The following is a 25,177-nucleotide window of genomic DNA, read 5'->3' as shown; positions in this document are numbered from 1 at the left end:
TTGACTGAGATTCTCATGACATCTAAAAATGAATGAATCACAATCATCCCCACATGACAACTATTTTAGAACCTCCAGGTATGTATTTGCTTGATTCCCTCCCCCCTGCAACATATTACATGCACATATTACATGATGTTAACTGATGCATTATGAATGCCGATGGTTTAAACAACAATCCAAACAACATTAGCATGACCTCATCAGGACATTGTTAAGACATTACAAACCGTACACGCCAACACACCAGCAGCTCACTATCGTAGACAACAACCCTTTCAGTCGAGGTTACACCAAGCAGATCAGTCCCCACATCTCTCCCTTCTCCTTACCATCGTAACCCGTCTCCAAAAGTCCAAACTGCTCGAGGACTTTGACAAACAGAACCACCACCACCAGCACCGCGATCATCTCAAGACCCTCCAGGTTCATGGTGCGGGAGCCAGGGTGGTCACGGGGCGCCCATGGCCGCAGACAGCACAGGGTACTCTGCACATCTACAGGTCATTTACCTTCACTTAGAGAGACAGGCTTTCTCTGGCTGCCGGGAGACGAGTAGGAAAGGAGAGAGAGGGCGGGAGGGAGGGGTGTGAGCGCAAGGGGGTGGGGTAAGGGGGTAGACAGGGGAGGAGGAGTGAGGATAGGGAAAGAGAGGATGGGAGTAGAGGTTGGAGGACAAAGAACGTGTGGAGAGAGGGAGAACCGAGTGAAAGTGAAAAGGAGTTTGAAAGATGGAGACTTGAATGAAGATTTTTATTTTATTTTTATGAATCCCACCCAGTTGCCAGAGGCTCTTGAGCAGAGGCCTCTACAGTATGAGCCACACTAACCCTCGACAGGGTTTCACGCTAATGATACAACAACGAACCACTAATCATCCAGAGTTCCCCAGGGTCACTGAGAGCATCCCTACAATAAACTCTCCACAGTAGGGACTGTACACACTGCTGCCTATGGAGGAGACCGTTACAGGTACTGTTGCTAGGACTACAGTTACAGAGCTGACAGGACTACAGTTACATTGCTACTGGGACTAAGTCATATCAGTCTATTGTGTACTACAAGCCATGTCTTTTTTTTTTTACCATGTAGGTAACTACTAGACAGTGACAGAACCAGAAGTATACATTAAGGAACTATTTAAAATAACATGACAATCTAGAAATTAAACAATAAAGTGATTTGTCATTCTGGTTTTTGTAAAAAGAAACCCTCACATTGACATATTTTTGTTCACAAAATGTTTTTTAATGCCTTGCCTCTCTCTTTCATATAGTACTGTAGCATGTCTGTGCTGGTCCCTTGCAGTGGCTGAAAGTGTTCATTTTAATTAGCCTTCCCTTTGAATGCCCTAATCATTCTATTAAACATGTGGCTTGATTGGAGCACAAAGGCCTCATAAATTCCCTCTGATGAGGCTGTAAAAAGGCTTTGTGACAGCTCTCTAGCATAGAGGCACCATTTCCAATTCCCATCATGCAGAATAACTGACATATTTGGAAAAATATGATTCAATCTAACTAATAAATTGTTTCCATATGAGGTGACCTTGGTTGGCTGTGCATGGACTGGGAGGCCATGCCGTCACAGCCATGACATGGTCAAGAAATCTGACCTGATCGCTAGTTCCACATCCGAAACATTTTGATCAGGGCGGAAAACCACACCAGGAGTTGAAATAGACAAAAGAGGGTTTTTGGGACCTAAAATGTTGTCTTTTAACAAATAAGATCCCTTTGAAAGGCGATACATTCAACCACTATCTAAGGGAAGGTGGTGGGTTGCACAATTGAAATTGCAAGCACTGATCGTGCCTTAAAGAAACACTTTCAACACATCACTTATGCAGCCGGTAATAAGGACCCACATTTTCTCAATAATCATTTTTAAAAATCATCGTTGGACAACACTAACAAAGAACAGGATCTAATATTCTGGAAGCACATGCTGTGAAGCAAACAGGATTTCTCAAGACAAAAGGAGCCAATATCTGCCTTTCCTACAAGGTGAAGACGATAAGAACCCCACGGATGCTTCCAGACAAGGACCCTTTTCTGCACATTCACCTCATCGCCCCGTCACACGCTCAAGAGGGGGTTTCAGGATTCACCATGGCAACGACCTCTGTGTCGTGAAAGCTTTTGACCATCTCATTTGGGGTGCTATCGGTTACCTTTCTATACTTGTGGCAGCTGAGTCTGGCTCTAAATATAGTGTCCAGGCACTGGTGGCAGTTCCGTGTGTGTGTGTGTGTGTGTGTGTGTGTGCGTGGGCTGGCGGGAGGTCTGAATTGGTCACGACAAGCCAGGCTGAGAGGTGGGGTTCTTGAACTAGATAACTGTATTTATCATCTTGTCTACAAGAGGAGGAGTCAAGTCATATTACATTCATGCTTTATTTATGAGCAAACATTTTCTGAACTGAAAAAGGCACATTTCATCATTTCCTTGAATAAAAGCGCCCCATGGCTCAGATAGCCCCTCTCAACACCCTGCTCAACATGCCTCCAAACACAGCTTATACACACAACACATTATAAATAGAATTAAATCAGCCTGTGTCTCTGAGAATCACCTCCAAATACATTTTCATCAACCCTCAAATGGCTCTCAGACGTTTCCTCGGAAAGCGTAATTATAATCCCTCCCTGTAATCTTAATAAACATAATCAAGACCTGTTCGACCTGATGCCGTATGCTGTCGCTATGCTCCCTGACACTTCCAGCCGTGTGTGATTGGTGGTGAAGGTAATTAGACAGAAGCCGGGGCTTCATTAGAGCAACGAGGGCCCACCTGCAGTTCAACCACTCTGACGCATCCAGTGTCCAGCCCTGGACGACACAATGCAGGAAGGACTCCCAGTCTGTGCAATACTGTCTAATACAGATCTAGAGATTGTATTAGACAGTAGACATTGTATGGTAATTACTTGTTATGCAGTAGCATTCTACCTATGCATCTCTTCAGATGTCACCTTTATTTGACCTCTGCAGTCCAACACTGAAGCCAACACACCATCATGGAGGAGTTTGGAACGTTCCCTATGGTCCTCCACTCAACTTCTCTTTCTCTCCTTTCATCTTTTTTTGGCCTCAGTTTGAGAGGAGCACTGAGAGCACTTGCCCTTGACGCTGGCGTGTCTAACTCTGGTCCAAAAACGGGACCTTTTTCCGATCAAAGTTTGCTACAGAGAAGCTACAAACCCTGCGGAAGGTAATTGTGCCTCATTGGTCCTAAAGTGATGGTCAAACTTATACATCAGAAAACTCTCTAGCTGGCCTAAGAAAAATATACAGTAGAAACGGTATCCACAATAGAGTTGTTTTATCACATCAGTGTTGTATTTTCAACCCTTGTTCCCATTCTCACCTGACTTGACTCATCTTACTTGTCCTAATCTCAAGGTTGCTTTCAAGACCTCTTGACATGTTCTCCCACAGGAACATAGAACAACACAGACATTAAACAAGCAAAATGCTTTTCTGCGACTAGTGAAATTCAGTTAATATTGGATTTTACACCTGTGAAAAATGTTACTGAGAGGACGGAGGTGCTACGAGGCATTAGAACAAATGAATGTCTTCCATTTGTTGCTGGAATAACACAAGAAGGCCCCACTGGCCTGTAGCCTTTGTAGCAATAGGGTTAATTGCAAATTAATTTCATTTGGCTCACGATAACTTGCAAGTAATGGATTAAGGAACAATGTCTTACGAGACAAATTTGTTTCGTGAGGTGTTTGCCTGTACAAAGGACACGGCTCTTGTAAACATGCTGACAGGAAATTCAAACACAATGAAATTACTGTATTATCCAACAGGTTGAACACATGGACCTGACTTATGAGTCATTTTCACAGTGGTGTGTGCAAAGAAGAGAGGATCCTTTGAGGTAAATGAAAGTGGCTGTAGAATAGAAAACAAAACAATTATGGGGAAAAAAACAACATAAAAGCAATGACCTTCACTTGTCAGGCATCAGAATTCTGAGAAATCCAGAAATGCTCCTTAACCACTGTTTCCTATGACAGTATCTTCTGAAGGACAAGTTACATAAAAAAAGACTCCATCTTTTGCCAATGGCAAGGGCTGAGCTGGACAGCTGGGAGCTCATAATCAGTGAAAAGAAAACAGAACTGGTCTTTGCTGCCAGCCAGTTAATGAACAAGCCAAATTAACACCCATTTGTGCAGCTTGGATGAAATACACTAACACCGTTGAGAGACACTTCTAGCTTGCAAGCTGGATGCTACATACAACCTAATCTGTCATCAGAGAACCGGCCAGATGTAGTGTTTATAGGATCCTACCGGTCGATCACTTCAACAGTACAACTACAAGCAGGCGTTTCACCAGCAGTTAACAGAGCCTGTTTGAGAGTTGAGAATTTGCCGCCATCTTCTGGACATTGTAAGAAGCACTAGGTTAGGAGGGTATGTAAACGTAGTAGATCAGTGCTGACATAGTACCATCTGATTCTTCCTTGAAAAGGCTTCTACCACACACAGTGCCAAGTAGTTGTACCGCACGCATGCACGCACACACGGTAACGTCTGAGCCCACAGCCTATTTTCCAGTGGATTTGCATGCAATATTAATTTTGTCATTACAAATTATAATGATTTGAAAAGCCCAAATAAATTGAATGACATGAAGATTGCGTGAACACAACTCACACAAAGAAGTTAACAACAGTAAACACAACATCCACAGAGAATTTAAGACTCATTGCCACTACTGCCTGTGAGCTACCAAGGACCACTCTCGCGTCAGGAAGCCTTCCTGATATGAATCCGGGTCTGCCCTTTGTTGTCCCAAAGCTGCTCCCCAAGGTTGCTAGCAGCCCTCAAGCTGTTCATAAGGGATCCCCCGTCCATGACTGTGCATAACTTAGTCTGCCTCCTGGCCCGCCTGCGAAGGCGTCCTGAGAGGGGCTGTAGACCATCATCCTGGCCTCAGCTCTCTCTACACTGGCCCCGGAACCCTGATGAGAAGCAGTGATTAACTGCAGTAAAGCAAAGTGCTGGTCAAGAAGCACCCGGTGTTGGGTTAAGCTTGTTCTTATCCTCCCCCCCCAAAGAAGACCTCTGTGACCGCGCTGTTTCAATTTAAATGCAAATTTGGAGAATGTGTCACCGTGCCTGTGGCTCTGAAGTGACTTTGAAAAAGAAAGTGTGCGGAGCTCACGCCGTTAAAGAAAATAAGAGATTAGGTTTGGAGATAGGTTAAGAGAGCAGTCTAGATGCATCTACTATACGCATTTCGCATTTCAAAAGACAGTGGATATTTCAGAAAATAGAGATATCTATTCAATCCCTCTTCCATAGACCTGGTGCCTTTGCAATGTCAATAACTCCACTCTAGGTGTCAGAGTTCTGTCGCACAAAAACTACATTACCCATGTAATAGGAGTGTGTTCATCGGAGAACAAACATTCCCCAAATTACAGATAGGAGCGCTGTTAGCCATCACGTCTGAACAAAATTTGGTTCTTTGAAATTGAAGATCCATGCAAAAGACAGTCAGCGTGTTGTTGAACTGAGAGATTCTCGATCTTTCCGAGAACCAACTCGGCTATAGTAAGGAAAATCGAATAGGATTGCAATATTTCCATCCGTTAGTTTGACTAATGGTAGAGGTTTAACACTAATAGACCCAGTACAGGTCTGTGGTCTGCGTTTGGCCTGTGGTCCGTTCTCACCAATGCAGGAGCGATCTTTGTGGCACGTACATTAGTCAGGGCCCCCGTGTCCAGGAGGCACACCAATCACTCTAAGATAAGTGAGGTCATAAAAAAGCCTGTTCCAAGAGCGCAGCTATGAATACAGAGCCTGAATTGGCTGTGAGGATACTAACACCTCCTTTCTGTTCTTTCTCCCCGGGTCTTTATAAAGAACCATGTTACACATCATAGAGGATTGAATGAAGAATTAGTTATTACATAGAATATAATATAGAATTATATTCAAACTTATACAAAAATATATTTTGCTCCCTAATACATTTGGTATAATGCCTGTCCCTGTCAAGGCAGCTGTGAGAGAGCACTTTTCCCCAGAGTATAAAGTCAACACTGAGAATGAAGGCAAGTGAGAGCCGTTCGGTATGAAGGCTGGGCGTCACCCTGGGTTGGAGGGCGACCACAGGTGGCGAGGGTGCCCTGGGTTCTGTGGCAGCTGCTCTCGCCGCGGTCGGCCCCCGTCTCGTTCTGTTGTGTAAACACCAGAAGGTCAGGAACGACACCGGGCCAGCAGCTAGAACCATCCAGAACCTCTCTCTCCAAACCCCACCCAGCCCCTGCAGTCAGGGAACTTCAGCAGTGGCAAAACAAACAAGCGCTGTTGTCGTCAAGCCTTTCCCAGCAGGTTTTACTCAAATAAGAGATAGCGGAATTGCAGGAGCGTTCAGTGTTACTACTAATGGTCTTCAAGATAGGACAAGAGCATAATTGGAGCTGTGGCCTGTTTTCTAGCACTTAAAACACAAAAAAAACAAAGCAAACTATCCGTTTACCTACAGCACTACCTGAGTCATAGTTGATGGTTTTGCTCTCGGAGAGGTAGTGCGTACACCCACACAGGCATCACTCCTACGACTACCGTGGCGGGTGGCGTGCTAGCGCTAAACCACGGAGAGAGCCACAGTCACCATGCCAGTCTTTTCTCCCGGGGTCCCATGTGGTTCAGGGACACTCAGAGCAGATCGGAAAGGAGCAGGACGGCAAAGGCTCGTGAGGGCACCGACTGTTCACGAGGGAACAAGAGGCTTTGATAATTAAAGCGGGTAGTGGAGTGGCACTCAGTCCGTAGAGGGTCTGTGTGTTTACCAGGGATTCGTTAGTTCCTCCCCAGCCAGTTAGGTCCCATGAGACACCAAATGAGCTGAAACACCTGAAGAACACGTGTGCTGTGCTCCTGCACACAGAGAAATAGCTTTATCTAAACATACTTGATAAAAACTTCTGCTGCCCATTAGTGCCTAAACTGCATATCCTACCGACGCAATAACATATTGTAGCTCCTACTAGTGACTGGGGTTCAATGAATGCAAAATCTAAAGTCAAATGTTTTCTTACTTATCCTAGAAAGGTAACCAACTGTCCAGTTCAATATATTGCCTTCATTATTTATTTATTAATTACACCAATTACATTAAAATCTTCCCTCTTAATACAAAAATACAATAACTGTACAACTCCGCAAAGTGTAAATAACAAATACTTCCTGTTAAGTCCTGTTTATGCTGATGATATAGCAAAGAGAAGTTAAACAATTAGCTACCCAGTGTGTCTACCTAGGCCTCATGGTAGAACTAGGTTCCTGCGAAACCTGCTTACACTGCAGAGTCCACACTGTGATATATAGCTTCTGAAACTTAAGTAGACCTCACCATTCATTCTGCTTTCGGCCCCCCTCACACAACACTCTGGTGAAATATGCCCTAGTGTCTGAGATGATCCATTCTGTCTGTCTAGCCACCCAACGACTAAATATAACTTTAGACAGCTGTAGTCTTTCACTCATGATGTGCTAAATATTTGATCTTACTAAGACAATAGGCAATAGGTTTTAATTTTATGGTGATGTGCCATAAGTGACATATTGATTATTGTTTGAAGGTGTATGGATTTACTCTAACCCTCTATATAATTCATGAAACACAAGAAGTAAAGTCTCACCAGGGTTTGGCTCGACTGTATTACCAATTTCATGGATGGCTGGTCTGGCACACTCATTTCATAGGGATTATCCTAAAAACCAGCAGCACATTACTAACAGGCATGTGTGTAGCGGAGCACTGAAGGATAGAGATCCACCCCAAAATGTGGCAGAGACGTATGCTACTTTGAAAACCCAGCAACACAAACCTGGCAACATACATACAAAAAAATATACAAAATATGCATACATATTTAATATTTGACATTAGAGAAATCTGATAACTCTCTTTGTCCCTCTTTCTCTTTCCCTCAAACACATACACACACACACAGACAGACACAAACTCACACTTGCCCCATTCCACGCAACCCCCCGTGGCCTACCTGTCCTCTTGTGCCTTTGTTTGGGCTGGACAGAGAAGATGACCATCAAAGCCCCCATGTCTAACCCAGTGGAGTCCTGTTCTCGCACGCTGGCTCTCTGTCTTCCACAAGCAGGATGAGCCACACAGCCACCAGCAGAACAACAAGCTCCAACAGGCTTCCTCTTTATATGGTCCCTGGCTCAGTGGGCAGGGAGAGTGCGACAGCAGGATGTGGAGGTGGGACTCAAACGCCTGCGCCTTCGTGGAGTTTCGAATTTTGACGCGCTCTGTTCCTACATTGTGTCCCTCCTATATGCCCCCCCCCCCCCTCACTCCCCCTTCTCGCAGGCTGAAGCAGGAGCTTGTGTGCGGCTCTGCGCTGGCTGACTACTTTGAACCAGTTGAGCACCTAGATTAATTGAGCTATTTCTGAGAGGGAGCCAGCAACATGCTGTGGGGAATAACACCGGCACTCTTTCAACATATCCTTCTCGGAGAGATGGAGGGAGAGATGGAGGGAGATGGAGGGAGAGATGGAGGGAGAGATGGAGGGAGAGATGGAGGGAGAGATGGAGGGAGAGATGGAGGGAGAGATGGAGGGAGAGATGGAGGGAGAGATGGAGGGGGAGATGGAGGGAGAGATGGAGGGAGAGATGGAGGGAGAGATGGAGGGAGAGATGGAGGGAGAGATGGAGGGAGAGATGGAGGGAGAGATGGAGGGAGATGGAGGGAGAGATGGATGGAGAGATGGAGGGAGAGATGGAGGGAGAGATGGAGGGAGAGATGGAGGGAGATGGAGGGAGAGATGGAGGGAGAGATGGAGGGAGAGATGGAGGGAGAGATGGAGGGAGAGATGGAGGGAGAGATGGAGGGAGATGGAGGGAGAGATGGAGGGAGAGATGGAGGGAGAGATGGAGGGAGAGATGGAGGGAAGGGGGGGACCAGAGAAGGGAGAGGAAAGGGCACTTAGATACAGTACATCCTGCTGTTAGCTCTGAGTAACTATAGGGTTAACTGCACTTCATGCTGTGAGACGAGAAAAACTGCCGTTTACATGGCGGGTAGCGAGCACCTGGCTGGAAGCATTTCATTTATAGTGAAGAAACCAAACCAGCAGAGACCATCTGAAGTTCATGCTCTGTATTATCGGATTCATCCTCTTTCCACCAACCCATACGTGTTCAGTACAGGTGAAAGTCTGCTGTCTGCCTCTACATTTATTTGTCTAGCAGATGCTTTCATCTAAAAGTATGGACACAAGCATATAGTAAGTACATCAGATAATCGAGGATTATGAGGAACGAGCAAAAGTGTCCTCGCTGCAAAAAAGGGGTCTTGCAACCACAGCAACAGAACTAAAGATAACAAGAGAAAGATAATATGATCAATTTCATGCATGGGCTGTACTTTCTAGGCTGTAGAACTATCCAATCCTGTTGGAGGGTTGATCTGCAGCCTTACACTAAGTGGCAAGTGAAATTAAACAAGTGCCAAGATCTAACAGTATTGCAGTGATCAAAGCCAAGGAACAGTGTGTGCTGTAAGACACAGTACAACAACATCATCACTGTCTGTTTTTAGTAATGTACGTCTGCCCTACTGAGTGACTGCACTGCTCATAAACACACCACCCTCCTTCTCAGAGTCAAAACTGCAAGAGCTGGAAAACGACATGCGTACGGGTAAATCTTGAATATGTTAATCAGGGTTTTGTTGTCTTCCGTGATACCCCTTGGTAAACGGTGTTCTGTTCAATCATGGTCCAAACTCTGTAATTGCAATCCTGCAATCAAAACACTTGTAGAGTAACATCAGGGAACTGCACAGGGAGCCAGGCAAGAATAAACATTGCGTTTATCGCTCCGATATACTTATCTTTCTACAGAGCTACACTGACATGCTGAGCGCACAGGCATTGGCGTTTTGAGGCGCCGCAGGAGGAGCTTTCAGTAGGAACACTTTTCCTCTCGCAATTTGAAGAGAAAACGGCACAAAAATCGACGAGACAGACATCAAATCAGTGTGTTCTGCAGAACGCTCTGACCCTGTCTATCCTGCGTCCATTACAGAGTGGATGGTCCAGGGCTGTGGCAGGAGGCCAGACCCCACGAGATGTGGGAGGATCAAGAGGACCCAGAATAGTTTCAACAACACGTTCATCCCAACCAGGTCAGAACTAAACCAGAAATGAAGGAGGAAAAAAAACACATCCCCAAGGTCTTTGTATTCATATAAAACACGAAGGATAAAAGAAAATGAAGGAATACACATCTGAGAAAGGCCCTTTCCGTTCTGCTCCCCATCCCTGCCGCCCCCGCAGAAATTCACAATTTTCAGGAACCGCATGACGGTGGTCCAATTCACTCCACGACCACTGAACCGCCATAATCAAGTACCAATTTTCCCCTACTCTATTATCCCGCTTTCTGTCGCTTGTGAGCACTTTGCCATCCCGGCTGCCTCCCACGGATGCGTGTCAGAGAGAGTTGAGGTAGGAAGAAAAAAAACATAGGTGTTTGTTCGTAATGACTACATTTCTAGTATTGCGAAATAGGCTTCAGAAAAAAGAGGGAGTGAGAGAGAGAGAGAGAGAGAGAGAGAGAGAGAGAGAGAGAGAGAGAGAGTGTGACAGAGAGTGTGACAATTATCTGTAGAGAGAGAGAGCGAGAGAAAGGTAGAGAAAGAGAGAGAGAGCGAGAGGAGACAGATGGAGAGACAAACAGAGAGAGATGTGAGATTGAATGAGAAATACATGTGTAGAGAGAAAGAGAGAGACAACAGCAGTGACTGTCTATAGGGAGGCCCCAAGGTCAGAGCCCTGTGTGGCCTTCCAGTCCTGAATCTGTCTTGCAGCTCTTCAAAAGAACACTAAACACTAAAGCACAATGCAACACACAGTAGGGTTGGACAATAGGGCCACTAATGTGAAGCCCGCAATTGCTATTCAAGGGTTTCAATAGGAGAGCAAATTCAATTTGGGTTCCAAATATTTCATTAAATCTTGGGATGAAAAGGAGAATTTAACCTTCTGGACAGTTTGGCAATTCTGTAGTAACGGGAAGTGCTGTGACACTAATTTGCACATCCAGGCCTGCATGTTTGACTGCCTTTGCTATCGTATAGCAGGAAACAATACCACTTTGCACTTCCCCAAACCTTTGAATATCAGAATGACCGAGTGAGCTTCATGCATCTGTGTCATCCAGCCTCTTAGTTCCTACTGATATATGGCAGAGCCGGATATTTCTGAGAAACATTCGACTAATGGACATGTAGCTCACCGTTTACGTGCACCGGGCCGAATGAATCACCTTGTTCCTACTTATCAGCTGTTGTTTAAAAAACAGGAGGAAAGAGGAGGATGAGAGAATCACAAACCTTTCATCAAGAATAATGATATGCAAGCTCAACACAATTACTGTGGGCGAGCGCAACAGATTCAACTACAAGAAAGAATTGTGGGAGAGAAGGAGAGAGAGAGAATGAGAGAGAGACTGGGAGACAGAGAGATAATAGGAGAGTGAACGAGGGAGAGAGAGAGCGCCCCAAAAGGGGAATGAGAATGAGAGAGCAAGAGAGAGCGAAAGGAGAGAGCGAGTGCAAGAGGGTGAGAGAGAGAGAAAGAGATTTGTGACACAATGAGGATGAATGTGAGGGAGAGGGGAGAGGGGGCTGGTGAGAGAGACCGAGAGAGAGGGAGAGAAAGTGTGAGGGTGTGAAGGAGGGAGGGAGGGATGCATACTAAACAGATCGTTACAGAAGATCTAGACAACCCAGAGTGAGTGAGTTCATCCTTCCCTCTGCTGTCTCTTTTCCGGTGTGCTAACCTGGCATGCAGCCTCAGTGCCTGGGACCTACTCATTACAATAACCATCTACTTCCTGTCTGAGTGACACCTGCAGGAACCAGGAAGACATCTAATCAATACCTCTGCTGCAACAGCATGTTCCTCTGGAGGGGAGTGAGACGATATCGACTAACAAATTAACTGACAGACAGCTAGACAGGATTTGATTCATTTGAGTCACTTGCCATTTGTTTACCTTCCGACAATACAGTGTGACTAACTCTCCTGGATGGATTGCTGTTCTGCACTGAAAGGCTGTACAGTGAAACTCGCTTAACCCGTCTCTCCAATGGGGTTTTGTATCGAAGTTCAGCTTGGACAATGACGAGATCCTGGGTATCCAGTGGAACTCTATCGCCCCCTTGTGTGTCAGGACATACTGCAGGACAACACGTCAGCTCACAAGCAGAACTAATGTAGTCTATCTAGTCAAACATTGTTTTTGCTATTATATCACTTATTGCATTCCTTTAAATTTGGAGAAAAAAAAATCACCCTCGCCCTACACACACAACCTTACAGAGACAAAATCAGTATGTTCAGTTTGTCCTCAATGTTTCTCTGATCTACAATGCACTTCTTTCTGAAGTAAAGTATAGGTATGTTGTTTCATGTCTTGACTGTGATATGTATTTTGTCAATATCCGTGTTGGAATTTACAGGGCTCTGCTATGAAAGAGAACACTCTGCAAAGATGTCTCTGCATTCAAGATAACCCTTCATCCTCAGTCAAGGTTTGAATCTAAAACAACGGCAGTGGACAAACTGATAACTGGGGGGAAAAAATACAAAAAACAATATTTATACAGTGACATGCATCATTGTGTTGTGGAATACATCATTGGGAATTGTACACTTGGGATGTGCAGTATTCCTGTTTAGACAGCAGAGGGCGCTGATGGACTGTGCCTGACAGAGTTTGAACTGCACTGTTGCTGACATACAACCACGTGTTCTCTGACAAAAAGCAACAACTATCACAATCCAACATTTCGAAAGAGATACAAATATTTGTTCATGTGCATACAGAGACAGTTACTCAATTACAGATGTGATGATGAAACCTTAGCGGGTTTGCTGTGAGACCAAACGAGCCTCAGATGCATTAATTACTGATGGGAATCAAGACATCATCAGATAACTGAAACATCATTATACCATAGTGGGTTTCAATCAGATAGGGGAATCAGCGTAGCATTTTGTAAAGATATTAAGTTAGAACTGCAATATGGGAGGCAGAATCACAGTCGGGAAATGAGGCAGACGTGTGATTGTCTAATGATCCTCATTAAGCCTTCCCAGCACTAGAATTACGAGGACGGTCCCAGTTTTGAGGATCCAGGCCGCTTGACATTAACCAGCATGGGGAAACCTTTACATGAAGAAGCTGGGAGCAGCAAAGCAAGAAATAGAGCTGTCGGAGTCTATTGTGGCTCAGCAGAATAACCCTGCGCTGCTATTCCATCATCCTGCCAGACAGACAATGACTGCGCTCTGCCTGCGTCTCTCTCACGGACCCAAACCGTGTGCCATCTGCATGGGAAATGACATCACAGCCGGGCTAAGCTGGTCTTCACCTGCTCCGCAGTGTGCCGATGCGTCCCGACACCGGCCACCTCGTCCACGATGAGTACAGTATTCGACACCTGCTTGGGAAAGATTCAAACCCGTCGCCAGTTCTAGGAGGAGGAGAGCCGGTGTGCTGAGGAGACGCGCCCGCCGGTCAGAGAACCGCGAGCCGGGCTCCATGAGGGGGGACTTGAGAAGCAGCGAGCCGGGCTCCATGAGGGGGGACTTGAGAAGCAGCGAGCCGGGCTCCATGAGGGGGGACTTGAGAAGCAGCGAGCCGGGCTCCATGAGGGGGGACTTGAGAAGCAGCGAGCCGGGCTCCATGAGGGGGGACTTGAGAAGCAGCGAGCCGGGCTCCATGAGGGGGGACTTGAGAAGCAGTTGGCGAGGGCACAAGGAGCGCCAGGGGGGTGCCATTACGCAAACGCCCCTGCTGCCCAAAAGGAGCTCGCAACCTGCTGTTTCGAATTAAGGCCCAATTAAGACGAGTCAGAGGACATGGAGACGAGAGTGGAGGGAGCAGGCGTCGTGTTGTCACAGCGGGGAGGGGCAGGGGGGGCGGAATAGATGGAGGCCCGTGTGCGTGTGTGGTTGGAGGACGCAAGAATGGAGGGCTCATTTTTGTGTGGGTAGCGCAGAGGACGGGATATTAGTGGTATGTTTTTTGAAGGGAAAGTGTCATTTACCTCACAGCGGTACAGCAACAACACACTCTGCTCCACAAATACAGCCTGACCCATGTTCAGCAATAACACACTCTGCTGTCGTCTGCACCACAGGAGTAGGGCTAAAAACAGATTTGCATTCTCCAATTTGCTGGTATCTTTTGTATTTGCCTTCACACAAACGTCCCATCGGCGTGATGACTTTGACCCCCACTGCCAAACACATTAATCTAAACACCCAGTGATGTTCCTGGGCCGCAGGGCGGCGTGCCAGATGGCACCCTCTTGGACCTGGGAGTGGGCGGAGGGCCCTCGTGAAGTGCAGCGACATCCAACTGCCATCAATCACTGCCAGAATATGACTGTCTGTACTGTTTGTTTTTTCCCCTTTCGAAGGGCAGCGTTCCGACTACAGTCGTGAGGGAGAGTGGTGGACATCTTACGACTGAGTCTCAAAGCGCTGACACCCCATAATGGCTGCATGGTGGGTTGTTCTCTGCCACAAAGTAGACGAGACATCCTAGTAAACAAACTTCATTCTCACTTTATCCTGCTGAGTAATGGGGGGACGGAGGAGCTGTGAACGTATCAAATAAATCTTTGTGTTTGGCTAATAAACCTACTCCACAGTTCTTGTTTGTCAAAATGATGCTTCTATAACTTAAATAATAACTTTAGTAACTAAAATTACACAGAAATGATTTAGGTTGTTTACATTTAGACATTAGAAAGCCCAGGAGGTCCTCTCAATTGGACAGAAGAAGTGGTTGCTAAGTTACTAGCACACAACCAATGTCCACTAAAGACAACATCAATGAATAGCTTCTCTCAGATTTATATACCGTTAATTGTCACCCAAGATCACAATCAAATGTGTCAAACAGCCGAGTGCTGGTCAAAAATTAAAAACTGGAAGCAGATTCAGGTCACTATCTGATGCCCATCGCAGGCCCACCTCCTCCCATCATGCCCCAGTGACCGCCGTGACCCGCGGACAGACAAGGCCGGCCGAGCGCCGTCTCTGGTCGCACCTGCTCCCGCCTATCTGGGATTAGCAGGGGCCCACCTGCTACCCAGAAGGGCCCTGGAGCCTGGGCCTCTGTCACAGTCACTTACCACACCGTAACGCACAGGTCAACACCAAGCTGCCCGTCCACCTCTGACAGCAACCAGCCTTTCTGACCGTACGGAGTAGGTGCTACTGTACAGACAAGGGAGTCCGCTTTGTTCCCCTCTCTGTCGACAAGCGTGCTAACCAAGGTCAGACGTTTTTAAACAACTACTGTAGGGCCAGAGTTGGTGCCAGGTATTGTTCCAACAGTTCCTTTGCAGTCTTTGTGATGAAATTGTGTAATAACCCATGGGTAATCAGCCTGTTCTGCTGAAACACAGCTTCATATCCAATAACCTGAGATGGAATTAACCGGGAAAGGGAAAGAACTATGAAACACTTATTTTGAGCGTAAACGACCCTGCTCGTCTGCAGAAAGCTCACTAATGAAATCATTAGAATTATTCAAATATATAAGCTGTCAAAAATAAATGCTGCAATGGAAAGATATTAAACACTCCTTATGAGTCTCCAACTCCCTTTTGCAATATATACTTTGCTCACTTTGTTTCATGCCAGAAACACTATTAGGGTCTACTATTGAGACCACGCAACATGCATGACATTTGTATTCCATCAGAGAAGGCTCATCTGATTCTTACGCGGCTGTGATACATGTAGCTGTTTGCGGAATAAAACACCCGGTCATATAAATATCTGGTGGCATTTTGGAAGCTTTAATAGCATTCCTATATAAATAAACATGACTGAGTGTGGGGTGTTCATGATAGAAGCAGGTCTACATGTGCATTAGGTGTTCAGATGTGTTCAGTTGATCCCTGCCGCCGAGCCCTGCTTCAACTCATGTTTACCTCAACAGAAAAACACAGCCAGCTGACTTTACATAAATGAATTACAGCGGTGTCGTTATTCAAGCTCCCGGAAACTGGGAGAAGCCCGCTGGAGCTAAGAAAAATCGTTGGCGCCCGTCGCTCATGTCAGGTTGTCATGGCGATGAAGATTCATGCGACGCACTTTTGGAGCACATAACTGAGCTCACTTTCTGCATAATGTCCTCTAAACGGATATAGTCCTGGCTGATGCTGAATGGTGGAGGTGTGGGGTAGCAGGGCTGCTAACCAGAGAAGGCACCTTCGGATACTGTGTTATGAGAACTCTGGGGGGAACTGTGTCAAAACTAAAACCTGTGTCCCAAAAAAAAGTGTGTGTGTGTGATTCTGGCCAATTCAATTTGGCCAGATATAGATATATATATATATAGATATATATATATATACAGTTAGGTCCATAAATATTTGGACATTGACACAATTTTCATCATTTTGGCTCTGTATACCACCACAATGGATTTGAAATGAAACAATCAAGATGTGCTTTAAGTGCAGACTTTCAGCTTTAATTTCAGGGTAGTTACATCCAAATAAGGTGAACGGTGTAGGAATTACAATACATTTTATATGTGCCCCCCCCCCTTTTTAAGGGACCAAAAGTAATTGGACAATTGGCTGCTCAGCTGTTCCATGGCCAGGTGTATGTTATTCCCTCATGGGAGTTCGTTATTTCATTGACAAGGAGCAGATAAAAGGTCTAGAGTTCATTTCAAGTATGGTATTTGTGTTTGGAATCTGTTGCTGTCAACTCTCAATATGAAGTCCAAAGAGCTGTCACCATCAGTGAAGCAAGCCATCGTTAGGCTGAAAAATCAAAACAAACCTATCAGAGAGATAGCAAAAACATTAGGTGTGGCCAAATCAACTGTTTGGTACATTCTTAAAAAGAAAGAACGCACTGGTGAGCTCAGCAACACCAAAAGACCCGGAAGACCACGGAAAACAACTGTGGTGGATGACAGAATAATTCTTTCCCTGGTGAAGAAAAACCCCTTCACAACAGTTGGCCAGATCAAGAACACTCTCCAGGAGGTAGGCGTATCTGTGTCAAAGTCAAAAATTAAGAGAAGACTTCACCAGAGTAAATACAGAGGGTTCACCACAAGATGTAAACCATTGGTGAGTCTCAAAAACAGGAAGACCAGATTAGAGTTTGCCAAAAAACATCTAAAAGACCCTGTACAGTTCTGGAACAACATCCTATGGACAGATGAGACCAAGATCAACTTGTACCTGAATGATGGGAAGAGAAGAGTATGGAGAAGGGAAAGAACTGCTCATGATCCAAAGCATACCACCTCATCAGTGAAGCATGGTGGAGGTAGTGTTATGGCGTGGGCATGTATGGCTGCCAATGGAACTCGATGATGTGACTGCTGACAAAAGCAGTAGGATGAATTCTGAAGTGTTTCGGGCAATATTATCTGCTCAGATTCAGCCAAATGCTTCAGAACTCATAGGACGGCGCTTCACAGTGCAGATGGACAATGACCCGAAGCATACTGCGAAAGCAACCAAAGAGTTTTTTAAGGTAAAGAAGTGTAATGTTCTGCAATGGCCAGGTCAATCACCTGACCTAAATCCAATTGAGCATGCATTTCACTTGCTAAAGACAAAACTGAAGGGAAAATGCCCCAAGAACAAGCAGGAACTGAAGACAGTTGCAGTAGAGGCCTGGCAGAGCATCACCAGGGACGAAACCCAGCGTCTGGTGATGTCTATGGGTTCCAGACTTCAGGCTGTCATTGACTGCAAAGGATTTGCAACCAAGTATTAAAAGTGACAATTAGATTTATGATTATGTTAGTTTGTCCAATTATTTTTGGTCCCTTAAAAAGGGGGGGGCCACATATAAAATGTGTTGTAATTCCTACACCGTTCACCTGATTTGGATGTAAATACCCTGAAATTAAAGCTGAAAGTCTGCACTTAAAGCACATTTTGATTGTTTCATTTCAAATCCATTGTGGTGGTATACAGAGCCAAAATGATGAAAATTGTGTCAATGTCCAAATACTTATGGACCTAACTGTAGATATAGATATATATATATGCACACACATTCCATACAACTCTTCATGATTTCCAACTTTCCAAACATCACTGGAGCCTCTGAGAAAAAGGAATTAAATAACAGCAACAAACCAAACAGGAAACCTGCACCAGAATACCCAAGCTTAGAACAAACGGGTGGAATAAAAGGTCCCCGTGCGCTCCGACAATTACGAGGATGAAAGCTTTTTGTCTCTTATTCTGAGGATGGGGCCGATAGGGTACTAGAACGAGACCCAGACACACTCCCCCCCGGGTCACAATCTCATCTAAAATCCATTAGCATGGCTCTGATGACAGGTTGTCACCCATCCTGACAGGTGAAACGCTAGCCGTGTCATGGATACCAGCGCCGGGGCGGCGGACCTCTCCGCGCAGGCCTCTTCGCCATTATTAGCAGGGGCGGCCGCTACTCGGGTGGCAAGGGAAACCCTTTCCCTGTGAGATAGCTCTTAGCAGGTAAGATAACCTGCCTGCTAGCCTCTCATCCCTGTAACTGAGATAGCTGAGCTAGCGGCAAACCCGCTAATGCTAATGAGATCTCGTCATGCCAGCTACGTGTTCCACCTCAGAGATGAGATAAAGGAGTTTAGATTTCGTCAGGTTGGTACTTTGAGGGCATTGCTGTTCCAGTTCTGGTTATCAGTCACAGGATGACTGATCACTGATGACTGATGCATGACATGACAACCAGGAGCAGTCAGGTGGCTGAGCGGTTAGGGAATCGGGCTAGTAATCTGAAGGTTGCCAGTTCGATTCCCGGCCGTGCCAAATTACGTTGTGTCCTTGGGCAAGGCACTTCACCCTACTTGCCTCGGGGGAATGTCCCTGTACTTACTGTAAGTCGCTTTGGTAAGAGCGTCTGCTAAATGTAAATGTAAAAAATGATTGTTCTGTAAATAAGGCAGAGAGAATCAGCTTTTAGCCATGGAAGCTTAAGTGGCCTACCACATGAACTGCAAACCCACTGGTTATTGATGGATACTAACTTGATTGAATTAAGAGACAAACACCTACTAAAAGCTCATACAAATAAACCCAGTCTTACAGCAGAGTGCACAGTTGAAGCAAGCGAGGTCCTAGTACTGGGGGGGGAGTGCAAATACCACAGGTCCTTTGTGCATGGGTCAAAGGCTGCCTCAAGAGCGGATGTGAGAATTATGAATTAGAATCTTCCAAGAGGACAGCATGAAGCATGCCTAATTAGTTTTGGAAAGGTTCTTGTGTCCCTATTTCCATATCCAGCTCAGGAAGTGTCAGCAACAAACGACTGTGTGGTTACAGCCGAGCTTCTTGAGTGAAGTGGACGCTGTGTTCTTATCCCGTCACGCCGATTCAGTTACAAACGCCTCGCAAAAGAAGCCTCGCAAACAAAGCCATGATTAATGGGCGCCGGTGGCGTGGTGGTTCCGAGACAGTGGCGGTGTTTTAACAGATTGCCTCTGCAAAGACGGTGGTGTAAATGTCAGCTGGAAGGAGGGAGTGCGATAGGGTCGTAAACTTTGGGACGGCGCAGTCACCGAGTGGTCTGGTTTGATTAAGACGGTCTAGATGGTTCAGATATAATGAGTGGAGGCGATAAAAATGTTTTTTTTGGGTGGCTGTCTGGATGGTAAATGGCTTGAAGTTAAACTAAAAGTTTGTGAAGCCACAAGTTTGCACTTTAAGATTATTCATCTTCTTGCATTTAACAAACTGGCCAAAGGGGGGGAAAAGCAATCAAGTGTAAGACAGATAAAATAACTGCATATATCTTAGACAATATCCTTTGAGACAACCACTAACTCCGGAAGCCATGTGCTGAAACTCAGGGAAAACCAATGGATGGCAAACTGACACGATTCATTACAAGCTGCATATTGCAATGCATTTCCCCATCTTTTCATCCGCATAACAACATCTACTTCGGACCTGTTCTGTATTGTCCATGTCCTTGTGGAAATAAGCATTCAGACCATACAAAGGCATTCAACTTCTCAGCAGAATCATGGATACATTGTGCCCACCACCAACTAGGTTATGGAACCTGAGTTCCCGATCATAAACAATGCATGAGGTTACCAGAGATATGCCACTGAATTATGCATCGACTATCAAGGTTGTGCTCAACAGATGCCTCATTTGGTTGACAGCACTTCGGATGAAGCGATTCTGTTCAATTTAACACATGTTTAACACTCCCCTTGGGATTGCCGGTTAAACGGTAGAGATCATCTTAGGGCTCAGGGATCATCACAAGTGTTGATGCTGGGAGATGTAGTTCTTAATGACCTCTTCAGTCTGGATGTGATCGGTTTATGGCTCATCGTTCACACTTTCCTGTAAGAGGTGTGATAAAACTACAATAAATACACTTAGCATCAGCCGGGCACAGACTTCAGACAGGAAGTAGTGGGTATGACAAACTAGGGTACAGCGTGTTACCTGTGTGCAGACAGTACAAACACTTCTCATGCCTCACACACAGGCTAAAACACACACACACACTCCCTTACACACACACACTCCCTTACACACACACACTCCCTTACACACGGTGAGCAACACACCCCAAGGCCTGTTTCTTAATGTCCTTATTGACTGCAGTTCATCGTCCTCCATCTCTGTTGGAGGATGGTCCTCCTATCCATCATCTGTGCTGTCCACAAGTCCCAGCAGAACCCCCAACACTAAGCCCCTCCCATCCTCTGTGCTCTAAAGGAACGACAGCAGCTTCACAGAAACTGAGGAACATGGCCTACGGATCCTACCAAACTGTCCCAGGGCACAGAGAAATCCCAATTCTATTACCTCTGGGTTTGTGAGTCACTTTGTGAGCTTGTGTGTGTGTGCGTGTGCGTGTGTGCATATGTAGGCTTATCATAAGGACAATTTAATATATAAAATAATTTTGGAAGTAATAACTTTAGCTTTCAAATAACCTAGTTTCAGACAATGCTACCAAGACAACTAGATCCGTCAGCATTGAAAATATCAGAGGGTCCGAGGTTAACCTAATCCAGGTTGATGAAATATCCCTTTGAAATATCTAAACAAACCTGATTTGTTCAGGCGCCAACAGAACAACTTGGTTACCTTCCAGCTCAAATCCATAACTGTCTCCTGCTGGTATCACAGTGAAAAACCAAACAGCGCCTGTAACTAAGAGGCCCTGGCAGTCACTCCCCGATTGAGCTTAGCGAGTCATAAAATGAATATCTCATTTCCAAGTTACAGGGAATTGCTCTGTCTGGACCCAGGCCAGGCCAGAATCAATGAATTTCATTTCTCAGGCTCATCTGAGGCAGTATTATAATGTCTTTAAAATCGAACCAAGTGAATATGAGCCCAGATCTGAGGAACTCCTTGCTAGAAGGAATATAACACAAACACAATTCATTATGAATTAGATTTCAAAGTCCATAAAATGGAAAGGTATTGAAATGATGACAAAGACAATTTGAATTGGCCTTGAAACAGACTACAACCTTGGCACATCCTGCCTCTATCGACAACAGTTACACAATGTATAAACTGAAACTAAAGAAAACTGCCCTTCCATCCAAAACTTCAGTTCAGGCAAAGAGTCAATATACGTTTTTTGGTTCAGGAAAGCCAGTTGGAAAGTAAAGAACATTCTACCTGTTCCCTGTCATATCATAATGCATTATTCCTGGAGCTCCTGCCAGGCTCTGGAGGAGAGCAAATAACTTATATTGATATCTTATGATTCTTCTATACTCTTTGAGGAGTCACAGAGGGGGGGAATCTACAGTATAGCACGGACATAGCAACACTCACATGCTCGATCTTTATGATAAAACAATGTTTGTATTGAAACAATGTGTACTTTTATGGCCTCGAGACATAAAAAATAAGTTAACTTAAGGACTATTAGTGAAACAATCAAGAGTAGAAACATCAAGTAGAACTCATGGTTATCGCAACTAGGCATAATGTGTTGCTAGCAATGGACTAGGCAGTAACTACAGGTCATGAATAAGATATCAGAGAATCACATCACCAATGACCTGACTGAGGAGAAGTAAACAGTATTGGGTTCATATTCAAGGCAGAAATATTTGACCGAATTTCTGAAGTGTAAAGGCTAATTTGAAGTAGAAGTTGAAAACCCCCAAAAAGACTGAAAGAAAACATTAAGGAGAAGAAAAAAAATCTCCATGTTCCAAAGCACAATCCAAAAGGCCAGCATGACAAACGTATCTCGCTTTAAAAACATCCACTAACAGCTCATCATCGTCTCTGCCCTGGCATGTTTACACTTGGATGTTGCCGTAGCGGCAATGGCCGCCGCGGTCCTGTCAACGCGATGTGACTCGGCGGGTCATCCCGCATCCTCGTTGTGACAGGTAGCCCGCCGTCGCCATCTGCTGTGGAACCGACGTGTCAGGGAGCTCCTCAGCGGTTGTGCGAGGAGACAGGGACGCATGGCGCACAAACAACTAACATGGGGGCCATGTAGAACCCCAGACACTGACTATGAACTGTGGGTTTTGTTGTTTACTGACAAACTGTTAGCCTACATATGGGAGTTTTCCCTTGTCTTCCTTGAGGGTCTTAGGTTGGTTTAGGTGCAGTCATTTGGGCATGTTTCACAGTGTGTCATGTCTCAACAACCAGAGAATCAATTATTTGGGTCAGTCCTAGTTCTGAGGTCTAAACCTTGATGTCTTAGGTTACTTAAGGTGCAGATCTATGGTCATAGAGTTATAAATGAGAACATAATAAAAGTGACAATATAAATACATTTCATTTGACTTCCAGATAAACTGTACTTGTCATACGCTGGACATTGTAAAAAAAACAAAAAAACAATTACATGTACTTCAAGTGCTCAAGAATGACAGGGTTAGCCACACAAATAAGCCCTTTGGCTGCCCCTGACTCACGCTCCACAATGATCGTCTTTCAGGTCACTCTCGTAGGCTGATCTGACTTGAACACCAGGGGGGTCGTGCTGCATTGGCTCGGGTTACGCTTCAACGAGGGGTTATGAAAGAATCCAGGGTGCCAATCACAGATGCACGTGAGGGGACTGTCTAGGGGGAGACCAGGGCTACGGTACATTTAGTACTGTTCTTGGTGGGCTACACATGGAGTTCTGTAGGGGCCCAGAGCTTTGTCACACACCGATGAACCCAGCGCAAATAACTCCAAGAAGCACAAAACATTTCATACAGTAAATTGAGTGAGTTTCTTGGATCCACCCTAGGCGCCTGCTGGGAAAGATTATTTGGCTCAGTCTACTACAATTAGGATTAGTTTGTACTGAGCCAGAACCTATATGTCATCCCTTGTTGCTCCCCAGGACAAAGACTAAGGAGTACTTCTCAGAGATGCCATCTCATCCTCAGTGTCCCTCCAGTAGCTCATTAACCCCCAGGGAGATCATTAGCTCCCCCCTTATCGTAGTCCGAGAGTCCATTTGATGTGTCTCCTTCTTCCAGAGGGTCGGGCTGAGCCCGATCGATCCCTGTTTTAAAGGGCCAGTAATTGTGGCCCTTGCTATTGCCAGATTGCCTTCGGCCTTCCAAGAGCAATCTTTCCAGGCATCACTTGGAGGGCACGGGGATGAGGTGGGCACAAGGTGAAGGCGTGATTGGAAACGCGATCACTGGTTGAAGGCTTCCTCCTTCGTCAAGTCTGTGTGTGCGCACGCGCACAAACCAAACGCTGCAGATGGATGATGAGCTCCTCAAGGTACGCAACTGACCCCGATCTTCTTCAGGCCCCACTGGGAACACAGTATTTCCACTCTACTCTCTCCTCAGCCTCGAAGGCACACGTGGACCTCAACAGCAACCACAGCTCACAGGCCACATCCAACCTGTAATTCCACATTAGACTCGGCTTCATAGTAGAAGATGAACTTTGCCCCTCTGCTTCCTGAAGGTCAAATTCAACTAAATAAAAGAGAAATGAAGAAAACTAGTGATTTCCACAGCTCAACAGCATGTCTGCACCACGTTCCTTTCCCCCCCCCCCCGCAAAGTGTGAATTGCAGCTAAGTGCTGGTCCACAAAATTACATAATCGATAAGAACACCAACACCATAAAACATGCCAATACCGTCCTCATATCTGTATTCATAACGGGCAGCATCATAAACCTGCAAAACAAGGCCATCTGTCAGGAGTAAAGAGGCATTTCGCAGTCGACGCTCCCATCGCCACATCTCAATCAAAACAAAGCTGACACCTCGCTAATGTACTCTGCCTTCTCAGGCACAAGTCTACTCATCAGAATATGTCAACAGCTACAGCATATCGTATTGTTGCTAATGTGCGTTTTGTCCTACTTTATGAGCTTCCCATTGTCGGGCTGAATGCTCTGAGATGGAGCCCATTATCAAGTGGGAGCCATGCTTCATGTCTAATGGTTTTCCTCATTAAACACGGAGCTGTAGGTGCTGTAATTTAGCCTGTCGCCTCGGTGAAGGAGGAAGGAGGACCAACAGCGTGCAACCAGGGAAACAAGTGCTGCCTGAGCCGCACTGAGAAAAACAGGTCGAAAACCAAATGACGGAGGAAAATGGTTCTCATGCTTCAGTTTATATATCGTGAGTTGTCGCAAACGCTCTGCTGGCAGACTGCCTTTGTGTTCTGGACTCTGTCTCCTGAAAACATATGCATGTCCTGCAAGGTTGTACTCTATAAAATGGTCAAATGTACAATAAAAATAGGATGAGTAGATTTCGTACCCAAGAACAAGCAGGTAAGCAGAACTGTGTGACTGAATAAGGTTGTTGGACTATACGATACATCTTAACAAACCTAAACCACCACCGACTGCATGCATTGCAATTCTTTATATAGTAGCAGTGCTGGATGCATTAGGGAAGTCATTCAACATGGAACACCAGTGAATCAGCATGACTGATGGGTACACCATAGGCCACCAATGTACAGTAGCCAGTGTGTGTGGCAGTGTGAAGTTCACAAGAATAATGAGAAAGAAACACACGTAACCAGAGGTCACTGCTCATAACCAAACCAATTAGCTCCATGTCGGGTCCTGTAAATGCATGCAAACCAAAAATCTGGAGTAGGTCGAGTCCC

The 25,177-nt window shown here is 45.4% G+C and overlaps 1 protein-coding gene across 3 annotated transcripts in view; it reads right to left on the bottom strand.

The window, feature by feature from the left end:
* Positions 1 to 25,177, bottom strand: part of kcnip4a (potassium voltage-gated channel interacting protein 4a) — a 108,411-nt gene that overhangs the window by 36,398 nt on the left and 46,836 nt on the right. The window contains exon 1 of one of the 3 annotated variants that reach the window (XM_062449734.1): positions 8,044 to 8,197. The exons of the other annotated variants lie outside the window; for them this stretch is intronic. Within the exon in view, the coding sequence (XP_062305718.1) occupies positions 8,044 to 8,101 (58 nt within the window). The 5' untranslated portion in view covers positions 8,102 to 8,197. Of the gene's footprint in view, positions 1 to 8,043; positions 8,198 to 25,177 lie in introns of those variants that run through there. 3 annotated transcript variants of the gene reach the window in all.

The sequence above is a fragment of the Osmerus eperlanus genome, chromosome 23 (genome assembly GCF_963692335.1).
Source record: "Osmerus eperlanus chromosome 23, fOsmEpe2.1, whole genome shotgun sequence".
NCBI lineage: Eukaryota > Metazoa > Chordata > Actinopteri > Osmeriformes > Osmeridae > Osmerus > Osmerus eperlanus.
Note: the sequence above shows the minus strand (reverse complement) of the source record. Positions and strands in the feature narration are given on the sequence as shown.